Genomic DNA, 16,248 nt, shown 5'->3' on the forward strand with positions numbered 1-16,248 from the left:
CGGTCACACGAGATACTGAGTTCAGCGCAACCTTGTGGCCTTATGTGACATGACAATGAACAGTTTTCAATGCCTTTGTACAACGACAACTGTGACCATCGAGCTCCAAACTTTCATATTTGTATTTATGATATTAAATTTAATATATCGACTTTATTAGGTACAATAAATAGTTTACTTAAAATCTACCTGTGCGTTTCTTTATAAGTATAAGTATAACAAGCGGAATTAAGTCCAACTAAACCTTCATATACCCAGCATTCGAAATGAAATGTGCACTAAAGTCAGTCTCTATGGCGTTATAATTCACGATACGTTCACACACACGTGCACACATTCACGCGCATGTTCACGCACGCACTCGCACAAACACACTGTTCTTTTTATTTGTAAGAATTCTTTCAATTTTTAAATTCGTTGACAGTTTCTAACAACTCTTTTGCGTCATAAGATACGTCCTCAGAACAAATGTATTTGTAGGATGCGGTTCAAAGCAACGCAACGTTTCCAACAAAGTCTACCCACACAGTGGAGTGAACGGAACAGATTGAACACAACGTCTAATCACTCAGGCTGGGCGAACATAACAGCAGTCCCAAGAGACCAAGTCAAAGCGTTCATGTCCACAGAATGGTTTCCTATAATATATTCATCCATCTTGTCGGAATATCAGGATACGAATGAACGGTCCTCGACTGGCGACCACAGTGGAATTTTCTGTAAGAAAGAAAATATATCAAAAGTTGTACACAAGAAAGCCACTCACACTATCATACCATCATGCAGCTACTGTTACGTATACACGTTTACAAAATATCATTTTTATTAAAAAAAATAATTTATTATTATTATTATTATTATTAAAAAAAAAAATTAATTTTTTTAATTATTTTTTTAATTATTTAAAAAAAAATTCAAGCAATATACAGTTAAAGTTAATCATTAAAATAAAATATATCGTCTGGCACACTTGGCGCACCGACGTCACACAATAAAAGCACTATTATAAAACTTAGGGCCACAACTTGACCTGTCCGACCTTTGTGCCCGTCATTATTTAGCCTTTCTACAGTGAGTAAGTGATTTGGTTATTTCAGCCATATAGCGATGAGACCAAGTTGAAATATTTACAAGTGAGTCATCAATGCAAATTTTTATTCAAAAACACATTTGATCAAACATACCTAACACTAATATTATCACAGTTTAAAACACGGGCTATCGGTAATCAAAGCTAGGCCACCTTGCTGGGGATCATGGGGACTGACAGTACCTCTGCTTCCTGCATGATACCCCAGCTGGATTTACGTCATCACTTTAGCCACTGATGGTTGTGCACAATGCTAGCCAATATTAAAAAATACTCGACAATGAGTTGGCTTAAAACACTGGTTGATGATAGTTACATGGATTATGAGTGAGTGAGTTTGATTTTACGCCGCTTTTAGCAATATTCCAGCAATATCACGGCGGGGGACACCAGAAATGGGCTTCACACATTGTACCCATGTCGGGAATCGAACCCGAGTCTTCGGCGTGACGAGCGAACGCTTTAACCACTAGGCTACCCGACCGCCCCACATGGAATATGAAAGGAATTACGTGTCACACAGGGGGACAATAATGTCACGGTACTTCAACCTCCTGGACAGAGCCTTCAATAATGTCAGTAGGTAGCATTTCTACATATACACACAGGACACGCCAATAATGTCACTAACAAATTTACACCCATATCAACGCCCCAGTATTTCAGAAAGTTATAGCTGGTGGGACGACTAAAAAGCAGAATCTTACAATCTCTCAGGGGACAAGGGGGGCCCACTCGCTTAAGGCGCCGCGATTCGCCGTGCAGAGTTGCGTCCCTTTAACACGCCAAAACCTATGATTGTGGGTTCGAATCCCGGTTCGCCCCAATTATGTTTCTAGGCTTGTCAGCACCATACCCGTGCTCGTGGGTTTCACCGAAGTGGTAAACGTCTGAGACCTGCATCACTTCGGGCTTTCCTCCCACATTAAGCTGACACGCCGTGATATAACTGGAATACAGTTAAAAGCGGCGTTAAGCCAAGCTCGCTCACTCACTCACAATCTCACGGTAATTGATTCTATAAAGTTCTGGAAGAGGATAATCTTCATTTTCGTATGAAGACATACCACTGTAACGGCTTAAAGCCGAAGACCTGAACTTCACAAAACTGGAGGAGATCCATTCGGGAAGTGGTTTTCTTCCCACTAAGTCTAAGGTAGCGGCCAGTCACGGGGGAAGTGCACTGTAGGGCAACTGTCTTGCCAGGCTCTGTGACGGCTCCATGGTACATGTAACACAGTTGGGAGCTGCCATTAGTGTAGACAAGAGGGTCGTCTTGGTACACGTCCAGAGCGAAGTCATGAAGACGTTCAGCTGAAACACCAACAGTATGTCAAATGTACACTTGAAAGCTTTAATATTGATTTTTTTCTGCAATTATTTTGACACTTATGAGCGGACCATTTGGTGAGTGAGTGAGTATGGTTTTACGCCGCATTTTAGCAATATTCCAGCAATATCACGGCGGGGGACACCACAAATGGGCTTCACACATTGTACCCATGTCGGGAATCGAACCCGGGTCTTCGGCATGACGAGCGCACGCTTTAACCACTAGGCCACCCCACCAGCCCTCTTCATACTAGAGAGCTGAAATGTGATTTCACGTCACATTTCAAATTCAACCAATGAAAAGAACGTTAAAAAAATCACTGTTCACTAAAACATAACTGCACTGACGTTGACTCTAAAACAGAACAATGAAAATAGCAGCTTAATAAAACATCTCGATGTTATAAAAAACCATTTTGTAAGTTGAAAAACAGCAAGGATGTTAAAATGTAAAATTTACGGTAATCCAAAACCTTTTCTAAACATTTCTTTGCCATTTCTATTTAATTATTGCAAAAAAAAACAATTTTGCCTAATACTATCGGTAGGATTTTGAATTTGGGACAACTGACCAAATATCATGTATGTGTGTACTTCGATATATGAACAATTGTTTTCATAGTTATGAATGGCATACCAGTATATAAGGAAGTTAATTTTAAGAAAAATCATGAAGACAGAGCAGACAAACGTTTATCTTACGTTTGAAGTCATGCCTGTTGGTGACACGAATTTCCCCAACCACAAAGGTATCTAGAAGGTCTAGCTGCCACCAGGGGTAGAAATCGCCTTTGCCAACAGCAAAACAGGATGCTGTAAAGTTTCCGTCGACTGCAACGCTTGGCGGGTATAACCAATATGACCACGCTGTACTTGCTTTTGTTGGCTTGTCTTTTGCAATGTTAGGTAGAAATTCATCTGTAGTAAGAAACAAAACTTTAACAGCAGAAACGCTTTGGAGTGAGTGAGTTTGGTTTAACGCCGCTTTTTACAGTATTCCAGTTGCGTGTCCGCTTAATGTGGGAGGAAAACGCGAAGTGATGCAGGTCTCAGACGTTTACCACTTTGGTGAAACCCACGAGCACGGGTATGGTGCTGACAAACCTAGAAACATAATCGGGGCGAACCGGGATTCGAACCCACAATCATAGGTTTCTGGCGTGCCCAAGGAACGCAACTCTGCACAGCGAATCGCGGCGCCTTAGACGACTGGGCCACCCGTGCCCCCCAAAATATTAGAACCACTTCAATGAAACAGCACAATCACGCAGTCAGATATCCTGATATCATTATTTAAACTGACATCCCAAGAGAAAATGAAGTGAACTTTGTAAAGTTTGGTAGACAGAGTAGCGGCCACAAAAACAGTGTTCTTGTTAATGAATGTGATAAGTGCTTTTCCTTTGTTTGTTTTTGTTTGTTTGCTTGTTGTTTAACGCCGCACTCAGCAATATTCCAGCTTTATTACCCTTTTGGTGAAGATACAGGTGGTAAGATACTAAATCCGTACGTCACATATGTGTCGTATTAGGTTGACCTAGTTGTATTCGTTTTGATTGGATAACCGTGACCTAGATTGTAGCTGAATAGATGTACATCGTTATATTAATATTCAATGTATCATCCTACATCCAAATATCTTACAAACAAAAACTGCAAGTCTGAGAAGAACGTGGCTAATTTTGCTGTTCATTAACTGTATAAAGTTTCTTTGTGATGGATACGTATACTAATAGTTAGGCAGGTATTTGATTCTTATATCTTCATATACTGGACATAATAATAAAACATGGTATTCATCTTCTTGGTAATATTTGCAGGAAGGACACATCGATGTTAAAACATCATTTTATTTCCAACATCCTGGTATATCCACGCGTATGCAAATCCATGCGATAAAAGAGTTTCTCTAACAGCTGAAGCCCAGTTTATATCCCCAAAGTCACCAAGGCGCTTAAGCATGTAATAGCATCGTCTAGAGTATCGTTTATCTGGTTGTCTGAGCAAACGTATCCAGTACGAGATAACCCTACATTGATAGTGTATATATATCGGGTGCCTTCCGCATTCTGCTAAAATTGTCTTATTTGGTGATCGGTAGCCGACGCCAAGAACAAACTTACAAAATTTTGTATGAATTTTCTCAATACTGTGGCGATATAAAGTTCTCCAAAGATCCGAGCCGTACGTTAGTATCGGCTGTATTTTACCATCAAATATCCTAAACAGCGATTCAACAGGTATATTTCTAATTTTAATAATAAACTGCTTCGCTGAATACATTGCTTTATCTGCTTGCCTTGAAAGTACTCTACATGCTTTTGTAAATAAATTTCGACATGAAGATATTTGTAGTATGATACTACTTCTAGTCTTTCTGGACCGAAGAACCATTTCTCATGTTTTGATATCTTCTCAGTCTTTCTGGAAAACAACATCTTTAGTTTTGTTAGTATTTACAGATACTCCCCACTTAGCACAATATTTGTATAGAACATCTATCTTTTTCTGTAAATTTAGAACTCTATCTGCAACTATTACATCATCCGCAAATAGTAAAATCGATAATTCCTGTACAACTTGCGTGTACAGAAATACAATCAGTGTTAACGATATCATTCACAAGCTCTTCAATGTACATGATAAAGAGGAATGGTGATAATAGACATCCCTGTCTTACACCTGCACTTGTATTGAATACATCAGTCATAGTATTTTTACTACATCTTACAGCCGCTTTTACATTTAAATATATACTTTTTTGAAGTCAACAAATATACAATAAAATTGTCCACGCTTCTTTCTAATATATTTATGTGTCAGTGAATATAAAGTAAATATGTGATCAGTCGTTGAGTAATCTTCTCTAAACCCTGCTTGGCATTCTGTGGAGACCCAAAATTTTATTCGAGATTCAATAATTGATATGAATATTTTACTTATTATGTCTAACATGGCAATGCCTCTGTAGTTATTTGTATCATTCTTCGAGCCGGATTTATGTCATGGGACAATAAATCCAAGATTCCATGATTCCGGGAATTGACCTGGCTCAAGAATATGGTTAAAAAGGCGTTTATAGAAGGGTAATAACAGAGAACAGGTTTCCTTCACAGCTTCTGTTGGGATCCCGTCATGTCCCGGTGATTTTCCAGTTTTCAAATGATGTATAGCATATATTATTTCACGGTGTGATATTCCCCACTGATCAGTTCATCGCAGTTCCTACAGTCATCACAGTCTACAGTAGAATTGTTTTCTAGGAAATCTGCGACATCTTTATCAAAAGAGTGATTTGGTTTTATTCCCGGATTTAAAAGTTCTCTGAAGTTCTCTTAATTGTTTTCCAATGTACAATCTTTACTTTTTGCAGCTTTTACAACTTCTTCAGAGACAGACATTTCATAATCAACCTTTTTTCCTTTTACAAGTTTCTTTAAAAAACAAGTTCTTGGCGTTTAAATATTCACTGCAATGTTCACTATCATGCTAAACCTGTCTAGAAGGTCATGACGTTTCTATATTTGTAAAAGTGGGTCAGTGACATTCGTGTTGATTGCAGTAAATGTTTCAAAACCGATATTGTTGTTTCTTTTTATTTGATAACAAATTCTATCCATTTTAGTACGGTGGCCCATAAGGGACGTTGAGTCAGTTTTTCCATATTTTGATATTTCACTTACTTTTATCGTAACCTTTTACAAATTAACACGATTTGTCTTACAAATATGTGATAAATCATGTGTAAGAAGATATTGAATCGCTGAAAAGTGAAACGAAAATGTCAAAAACTAAAATGAAAATACAGAAAACTATTCCCAAGGCGGTGAAAACTATTTACACCGCGGTTTCTGTGTATTCATTTTAGATTTTGACATTTTCGTTTTTGTTTTAGACATTTTCATTTTAGTTTTTGACCTTTTCGTTTTGGTTTTTGACATTTCCATTTTAGTTTTTTGACATTTTCGCTTCACATTTCAGCGACTCAATAGCTACTTGGAAGTACATTTTCCATGTTTTCGGTTGTTTTATACATGATTTATCACATATTTGAATGACAAATTGTGTTAATTTGCAAAAGGTTACGATCAAATTAAGTGAAACTCCATGTCCCTTATGGGCCACCGTAATTTTAGCTATAATAACGGTAACGCTATTTTTCAGGGCATTATCATTTGCAGAAGCCCTCCTTCGTCGGGCAGTTGATGGAAGACCTCATTCTTCTGCAAATGATAATGCCCTAAAAATAGCGTTCCCCTTATAATACGATACGACTTAATGTGGAATCTGCGGTAGTCACTACTGGGCGGAACTAATACGAGTGATGTGACAGGTCAATATGACGTCTTATTACCCACGTGGTGAAGATACAGGTGGTAAGATACTAAATCCGTACGTCACACGTGTGTCGTACAAGGTTGACCTTGTTTTATTCGTTTTGATTGGATAACCGTGACCTCTGTCCCACCGGGACTACTTTTTTCATTCATAAAAAATCGCGAGACGTCATTCATTTTGCGATTACAAGGCAGAACTGAAGAAATTCATGAGAACGAGAGATATTTACAAACACTTTATTAAACCAAACAAGATAGTCACACGCATCAAATTCGGTTTGCATTCAATATAAGTTATGCATAGAGCTCCTACAGACGTATAATCGAGCTAGATCTATAAATCGATTTACAATGTACGACTGCCGATCGAGCGCGTCCCTTGAGCGTGACGCACCCGACCATTTTCGCAACTTTCAATTTGATTTAACGTAAAAGGATAAGCGTGGTGAAATGAAGTCTGTTTAAACTATCTGGACAGATATCTAGACTTACTTGGGATGATCCGGTTGTGCCATCGGTGTCCCCTTTGAAGCGTATTTTGTGGGGCTGTTTCGGTAGGTGTTGTTCATGAATGAACGAACACGACAGCACGACCAGATCACTTAAAGTTCACAGTTCCGATAAAAATCATTCGAAAACTCCGTGGAAGTGTGCCTGACTTCTGATTTTGTGGCCCCAAACATCCCAAATGTGAACAGTAACATTCCCTATCTCTAGCGTAACACGGTGTGAGTGGATCGCGGTTGTCTTTTCTTATTCCGGTGGCGACCTTGCCCTTCGAAGCTGTCACTACCATGCAAGCAGACTGGAGTTTGTTGATTTTCACGTCTTCAGTAAAGGGTGGTACAGTTAACATGAATGTCTTTGGCGAACAGTCTGATTTCCCTCTTCCAAAATGGTACGAACATGATATAAATTCAGCTGATAAGATCAAGGAAACCGAACCATTTTGATTGCACAGACAGGACCCCGGCAGTGTGACCGACTGTTGGTCCGATATTCAAAGCGCGGCGCTAATGTGACATTTCAAATTTTCTTATCGGTGTCCTGCGTACTTACAACATGGCGCTTGAATTACCATAAGTTGAAGACTTTCTTCCAAAAGGATCTTGAGCGTCGGTGCTGGTTTGTTTGCAAACAGAACAGCAGGCGCATGTTGTTAATGCGTATGCATAAACATGTCAACAAAGCCCATATTTGGTCATATATCAATATTCATGCGCAACCAGATTTTGCAACCGGTTTCAGTTTGGTCTGTCAACGAACGAAAGTTGTTATGTATTTACACTTAAATATATATTTAACGTGGGTAATAAATAAAATACCACACTCATTCTCGTAAGATACCATTTTTACGAAACTCGTGAACTTTCTATGGTATCTGACCTCGCTTTCGCTCGGTCAGATACCATAGAAATACCACTCGTTTCGTAAAAATGGTATCTAACGAGAATGAGTGTAGTATTCTCTATATGATAACACACAAATTTCATTGGTTAATGCGTAAAAGGGTGACGTCATGTTTGTCTTAAGTGTCACCAAATGATGCGCATATTGTGTATCATCCTTAATGTCATAAGAACATGTCTTTATTCAAACCCATATTTTATAGGGGGCACGGATGGCCCAGTCGTCTAAGGCGCCGCAAATCGCTGTACAGAGTTGCGTCCCTTGGGCACGGCAGAAATCTAGGATTGAGGGTTCGAATCCCGGTTCGCCCCGATTATGTTTCTAGGTTTGTCAGCACCATACCCGTGCTCGTGGGTTTCACCGAAGTGGTAAACGTCTGAGACCTACATCACTTCGGGCTTTCCTCCCACATTAAGCTGACACGCCGTGATATAACTGGAACACTGTTAAAAACGGCGTTAAACACAACTCACTCACTCACTCATTAATTGTACATACCACACGTTACATTGCCATGTTTCGTCTCACTGCATCTCTGCGTGTATCCACAGATGGTATGATGGCAAGGACCAAGTGTTGTCTGTAACATTAAACATATATATTTAGTGTATACTTTTAGTTGCAATCTCATTAAAATCAGATCTTTGTTCTCGCTCTCGCGAAACAAAGATCTGAGGACATCCCATTACGGGTCACGTCAGAACGACCTTTCATCCGACCAATCAGAGCGTCGCTTACCAGATCATGAAAGTGACAGTTGGAATGTGTTTTCTAATCATGCAACCTCGAAAACGTTAACACGGGGTATTCCGAGCGACAGTTACGGCCCGTACGACTGATTCCGTCAAAATTATCGTCTATCTCTCGCTTCCGTGGGATAAACATTTAAACGGAGGAGGCGTTGCACTATATGTGGGGAGCACTGCCATACAATCGCAACCATGAATCAGAATGAATGTTCGTTTGTTCAGTTTTCAAAATCTTAATCGAGAACTGTGTCAACATATTTTTCAAGCGTCGTCTGAAATGGAAGTCGTCAGGTTGAAACGAGTGCCGTAAAGCTCGAGAAAGCTGCTTTCTAATTGGCTGATGTCGACTTCTTGTTAGTCGTTTCAGTGGTCGGTCAAATTTCGCAAAAGGTCGGTCTGACGTGACCCGTAGTGGGATGTCCTCAGATCTTTGTTTAGCGGCAGCGAGAACTTAGATCTGATTTTAATGAGATTACTATAAGTTGTAGCAGGATCACTCGAGGTACATGGGGTTTTATGTGTCCCGCGTTAGGTTTAATACGACGAGCCCATGCACCCTGCGCGATCCTGCAACAAATTTATCTTATCGACATGTTTTAATATGAAATTGTAAAATAATTCAAAGGAATTCCAAATTGAAAGAAAACAGCTGCTTCAGCTGAGGTTAGCTTGCGCTATGTTACGTGACATCCATTAGCTAGGAAACAGCGTGCGATTTTTTGGTTTGAAGCGGGGTATCTCATCTCATCATTCTGACATGGAGGTATGATAAAGTTATTTGTAAACTTATGACATGCAGCAATATGCATATGTAAGCAATAACGTTTAATAGTTTGTAATTTTACACAAATAATGACGTTCTCATGTTTTGAGAGAATTGTCTCTGTGACGTAGTTCAAAATCAACATCGGTTTTAGTTTCAACAAATTCGGTAAAGGTTATGTCGTGTCACTGGGGTGTCTGGTCCCGTCACTTGATTATCTGGTCAAGACTTAATCATCTTCCTGAGGCAAGAGAGTTAACTGACTTGAAAAGTCCAGTTTCCACCCTTGCCGAACCAGGCTGGAATACCTGGGCTCGATCGTAGCGCCACCAGTGGCTATTACCAGTTATGTCCCTTCTAAGCCTCTCCTATGGACCAATCAGATTCCACCTCTCGTGTCACTTGCGTTTGTTTCACACAAAATGGTGGCGCCCAGTCAGAACGATCTGATCGATAATCAAGATATATATTGTGATAAAACGGGTCTTACATCGCGATATTGCATCAAATCACGTGAGCCCCTTGATTAAAAAATGAAACGATTTGGAAAATATCTTTTGACAATGAGTTGGCGGTGCACATGTTTTGCAAATCCTGCAATCGACCGAAATCTGCACGACTGGTAACGAACCGGATTTCGATTTCGGTGCGCGATTTTGATTGGACTATGCATAGACTCGTTAATCCAGCCAAAATGTAGCTCCATAATACCAGCCTAGTTCGGCAAGGGTGGAAACTGGACTTTAATAGTCAGATAACTCTCTTGCCTCGAGAAGATGGACTTAATTGACTGTCGTATGGCTGGAGTAAAACGTTTTTCGATTGTATGGACACTGTGTGAGCGATGGGTGTTTACCCCTTTCGATAACATCTGTCCCGTCCTAACTAGTTTCGGCAGATAATCGAAACTGATTCTGTGTGGTTGACGTAAACAAATATATCCAATATAGCCCATGCAAGTCTATAATATCTAGCAAGTCTAGATTACTGCTGTATCAGGAAATGACGAAAGTTTCTGGGCTCCTTTTTACTATATTTTAAAACTGTAGCTTAACAACTGTTTTTGTCTGTAAAATATGTTCATTTTAGAGACTAGATGTAAGTCTAGGGTTGACGTATATATTCACATAATATGTCTATAGTTTATGTTGTTGTTTATGTTATGTAACGCCGTATGTACTTCGAGTGAAATCGACCGCCTCTAGTGGTAGAGCGTCCGCCCGGAGAGCGGAAGGTCCGGGGTTCGATCCCCTGCCGCGTCATACCAAAAGACAATAAACGATGGTACTAGTTGTTACCCTGTCTGGCGCTCGGCATAGCGTGAAGATCCGGGGTAAAATAGGTCTTCAGCAACACATGCTTGCAGTAAAAGGTGCCTATATGCTTGTCGTAGGCTCGCTGACTTGGTTGATGCATGTCATCGATCCAAATTGCGTGGATCGATGCTCATGATATCAATCACTGGATTTTCTGGTCCAGACTCGATTATTTACAGACTGCCGTCATACAGCTAGAATATTGATGAGTGCGGCGTTAAACAACAACCCAACCAACCAACCGTCCGTCAACAATTTTTTTCCAAACGACTTCTTCTTCTGATCCACTAATTAAATTAACGAAATTTGACTGAAGTATCTCAAGGTGGTGGTGAACCCATGCTTGCCGTAAAAGGCAACTCAAGGCAACTCAAGGCAACTCAAGGCAACTCGTAAAAGGCTTCTCGTATGAGGCGACTAACGGGATCGGGTGGTCAGGCTCGCTGACTTGGTTGATGCATGTCATCGTATCCCAATTGCGTGGATCGATGCTCATGATATCAATCCCTGGATTGTCAAGTTCAGACTCGATTATTTACAGACCGTCTTTAGATAGCGCTGATTGCTGAGTGGGGCGTAAAACATCAAACCAACCAACCTAGGTGGTGGGGAGTCAAACAAACAAACAAACAAATCGGCATAAAGGGGCTAAAACAAGGACTGGTCAGCTCAGAGTCGGTATACTGTGTCTGAGTGGGGTATTCCTGTTAAACTGAGGCATGGTAGCTCAGTGAGCTAGCACTATAAATCAGCATCAGTCCGGACTAGTACAAGCAGCCACACACATACATACACGTGCATGCACGTCGCTACATAAGTGCAATAACCTCGGACGCGACGTTAAAGTTCACCTCAGCTCAAGTGAAATCCTACCTCGTTCCAATTCATAATTGAACTGTAGATGAAATCCGAGCTTTCGCCGCCACCTTCCAGACTCTTGGGGTCATCAAAACCGTTCAGATGACACGCTCTCCGACCAAATTCAAACTCGAAAGATTTGCATATTCCATATGAAACACATTCAGAGGCACAGGAGAATAGAGATGAATTCTCGACAATTTTAAACGTTGCTCCCACCAGATGTCTTCCATAATGTAATTCAGGCATACACGTGTCTGTAAACTGCACCATACCCCAAAGTATGTGACAGCAAATGTTCATGATTTCCAAATGTCCAAAGCGGTGAAAGGATCCGTACAACATGACTTCAATATCGACACGGTGTTAGAAATGTTTAAAATGTCGAAGAGATTCACATGAAAACGTTAGACACACCGCGCACCGCTTGTTCGTCTATCCATCTGTCAATGAGCACGCAATGAACACTAGATGGCGTCGTGGGATTACATTGCTTATTCTTTTTGAGACAGGACGCAACTTTTGAGAAACCTTCCTCATGAAATATAAATCAAAGCCTCCCAATCATGCTAATCGATTAAAGAGAACAGGGCGCTGGGTGTGTCTGGGATATAGAAGGCGAGACGCGACTGGATGTTTTTTTCAAATCATCAGTTGTTGCTGCCAGTGTATTTCCAGAAGGTTAGATCCAAGAGTCTCTTGCAGGATCGGTCACCATTGACCTGTGACCCTTGTCGCCACTATACCTTGAGATCACGGCCTTCACCTTCTTGAGAACACCTGGTAGCATCACCATTAAATAGTGTTCGTAAACACAGGGCTAATGTTTGTTTGTTTGTTGTTTAACGCCGCACTCAGCAATATTCAAGATCTTTAAGGGCGGTCTGTAAATAATAGAGTCTGGACAGACAATCCAGTGATTGATATCATGAGCATCGGTCCACGCAATTGGGATCGATGACATGCATCAACCAAGTCAGCGTAAAGTGCAAGTAATTATAGTTGCAGCAGAAATTGTCGTAAGTGTAGATGGAGTCATTTTTAGTGGCGGCAAATGATTGACCGTTAAGTCAAAAATATCAATCCCTGTCGTAGACAACAGAGTTATCTTTCCTTGCTGAATGCAGGAACGTGACAGGTTTGGTAGTTCGAGAAGTGTCTGGATAGCGCAGATTCTCTGTATAAGGGCGACAAGCGGGAAACTCCGGGATGTCTTCCCACCTGACGTTTGCTAATCACCTTAGCACCTGTATTTCATGAGTGAGTGAGTGAGTGAGTTTGGTTTTCCGCCGCTTTTAACAGTATTCCAGTTATATCACGGCGTGTCAGTTTAATGTGGTGAGGCGAGGTGAAATGGGGTTTAACGTCGCGTCCAAGATTCTTGCACTTATATAGCGACGTGCATGTACATGTGTGTGTGTGTGTGTGTGTGTGTTTGTGTTTGTGTGGCTGCTTGTACTAGTCCGGACTGATGCCGATTTATAGTGCTAGCTCACTGAGATACCATGCCGCAGTTTAACATGAATACCCCACTCAGATACAGTATACTGACTCCGAGCCGACCAGTCCATGTTTTAGCCCCTTAATGCCGAGCGCCAGACAGGGTAACAACAAGTACCATCTTTTAACGTCTTTTGGTATGACGCGGTCGGGGGTCGAACCCCGGACCTTCCGCTCTCCGGGCGGACGCTCTACCACTAGACCATGGAGGCGGTCAGCTTAATGTGGGAGGAAAGCTCGAAGTGATGCAGGTCTCAGACGTTTACCACTTCGGTGAAACCCACGAGAAAGGGTATGGTGCTGACAAACCTAGAAACATAATTGGGGCGAACCGGGCTTCGAACCCATAATCATAGATTTCTGGCGTGTTAAAGGGACGCAACTCTGCACAGCGAATCGCGGCGCCTTAGACGACTGGGCCATCCGTGCATCCGTATTTCATGAACACACAATGCCATTTAGAAAGTGGCCAAATAACCCTTTCTCAGTAAAGAACAGATTCTCGTACTTTGGGGGACTGAGAATCACTCAGCCACCGAGGCTTCTACAAAATGAAAGTCCGACAACTGGTAGTCTAGATCACGTACTTTGAGTACCCCTCTGACAGGTGTACATTGGCACGGCTCCCATGGCCGAAAGCTATGAACACACAATGCCATTAAGAAAGTGGTCAAATGTAACAAACGTTATATTTAGGATAACGCTTTCTTGGTAAAATACAGATTCTCGTAATTTGGGGTAGAGTCCCGTCCGATTTGGTGGAAGCCTCGTAAGCTGTGTGGGTAAGATCTCTGACGATTAAGTGCCTCACTCTGGCAGTGTCGGTTCGAATAGCGGACGGGTTTAAAACAAGAGTCATCCGAAGATGACATATCCTCCCCGACGTGGCATGTCGGTAAACTGTGTGTACTGTGAAAGATATAATTAATGTACATGTTGTATGACAACTAGTTTCATTATATTTCAGGGGCTACAAATTAAAAAAATTAAAATCTATAAATAACAAACTGCACTACTAGGGAACATGATTGATATGTGCCTAAAGTTTGGTGAATCTCTGTCGCATGGTTTAGAAGATATGCTCCAGACGAGGACATTACCCTAAGTTCATCAATTTTCAATTTATATTGAAAAAAAAAAAAAAATCTGTTGATAGCAAAGGCACCACTACATAACCTGCTTGATAGGTGCAAAAACTTTTGAGAAGCTAAGTTGTATGGTTCGGGAGATATGGTCCGGACAAGAGCACTACCCTCCAATTTCCTAAGTTCATCATATTTCCATGGAAACGACAAAAATATAAAATTCTAAAAATCTCTAAATAGCAAAAGGCACTTCTACTGAGCCTGATTGGTAAGTGTACCAAGATTTGTGAAGCTAGGTTGTACGGTTTAGGAAATATGCTCCGGACAAGAGCACTACCCTCAAATTTCCTAAGTTCATCATATTTCCATGGAAACGACAAAAATATAAAATTCTAAAAATCTCTAAATAGCAAAAGGCACTTCTACTGAGCCTGATTGGTAAGTGTACCAAGTTTTGGGAAGCTAGGTTGTACGGTATAGGAAATATGCTCCGGACAAACAATGATTACAGACGGACAGACGGACGGACAGACGGACATACTGATGGCTATATCCCCCAGTCATTATATGTACGAGAGTCTGTACTTTACTGAGAAACACCTGTATATCAGGTTGGATATCTGGCAAATATGAATGATATACAAAATGTTCCCTATATAAATATCTTAGGCGTCAAGTAGTCACTATACACACAAAGTACCTATTTCTACAATGTATCAAACTGATGTTTTGGGTCAAAGATGCTATCGAGGGTGAACTCACGTGAACTTAGTTTGTAACAATTTGTGATATTGATTCCTTTCAAATTTTAATTCTTTGACAGCCAGTTGCTAACAAAATCCTTTGTGCATGACAGATAATGCTTCACCCGCGAAAACACAATCTATATTCCCTGGCCATCAAGAACGAATTTGTTTTCTTGATCAAATGTGTGTAATTGAGTGAATTTATGTGTTTTGAACTCCTGTTTATTCGGAAATCTCCGGGAAATGCAACAAAAATAACGAATAAGTGGATGATTATCTTACGCGAGATGTTGGTTAACAGTTTGACAACGATAAGTACGTGTATGTGTTTGTATGGCGATAAGTAACCCCGGAGGCCATGTTGTTATGTCGGGGAGTCTTGTATCTTGTTTTGTTTTGTTTGTTTGTTGTTTGACGCCGCACTAGGCAATATTCAATCTATGTGACGGCAGTCATATATAGAGTAAATAATCCAGTCTGGACCAAATAATCCAGGGATTGACATCATGATCATCGACCCACGCAATTGGGATACGATGACATGCATCAACCAAGTCAGCGAGCCTGACCACCCGATCCCGTTAGTCGCCACTTACGACAAGCATAGTCGCTTGTTACGGCAAGCATGGATTGCTGAAGACCTATTCTACCCCGGATCTTCACGGTTTATGTCAGAATACCCAGCAAATAGTGGATACAAATGTGGACAATATAGGTACAATCTCAACATGAAGAACTCTACGTTTTGTTAAGAATATCGAGACAGTTTATTTGAATTGTTTTATCAAATATCTTAAATGTCTTTGTCAATTTCATAGGTCTTGTTCGCTCAATAGGATATCGGGTGCAAACCGGCGAAGACAAGCATCAACAACATTGGCTGTGCTATAACATGTATACCACACATGGTGCGCACCACTCAGTCGAGAAACCAGTCAATAATGCAATGGGCTGTTCCAAGACAAACAAAGGAGAAACCAGTCAAACCTATCTCATAGGGGCCTATTGATCTTTGCATAGACAAAAACCGGCACCCACAGTTACTTTTGAACCAATAAAACA

The 16,248-nt window shown here is 40.8% G+C and overlaps 1 protein-coding gene across 1 annotated transcript; it reads right to left on the reverse strand.

Annotated features, from left to right (window-relative positions):
• Positions 1 to 627: 627 nt before the first annotated feature.
• LOC139447050 (uncharacterized) lies at positions 628 to 12,200 on the reverse strand. The gene is made up of 5 exons (XM_071228204.1): positions 11,871 to 12,200; positions 8,668 to 8,749; positions 3,125 to 3,340; positions 2,158 to 2,404; positions 628 to 717 (listed from the first exon to the last, which is right to left on the reverse strand). Coding segments are annotated over exons 1-5 (876 nt in total). The 3' UTR covers positions 628 to 716.
• Positions 12,201 to 16,248: the final 4,048 nt, after the last annotated feature.

The sequence above is a fragment of the Haliotis cracherodii genome, unplaced genomic scaffold (genome assembly GCF_022045235.1).
Source record: "Haliotis cracherodii isolate W230 unplaced genomic scaffold, xgHalCrac1.p SCAF_7, whole genome shotgun sequence".
In the NCBI taxonomy this organism is placed as follows: domain Eukaryota; kingdom Metazoa; phylum Mollusca; class Gastropoda; order Lepetellida; family Haliotidae; genus Haliotis; species Haliotis cracherodii.

Excerpts from the sequence above, each read along its gene's own strand:
- LOC139447050 (XM_071228204.1), bottom strand. The coding sequence starts at position 12,200 with ATGTTGTACGGATCCTTTCACCGCTTTGGACATTTGGAAATCATGAAC. Across the intron at positions 3,341-8,667 it reads ACATGGCAATGTAACGTGTG|ATGAATTTCTACCTAACATT; the intron begins GTATGTACAATT and ends TTCTTACTACAG. Across the intron at positions 2,405-3,124 it reads CAACAGGCATGACTTCAAAC|CTGAACGTCTTCATGACTTC; the intron begins GTAAGATAAACG and ends TTGGTGTTTCAG.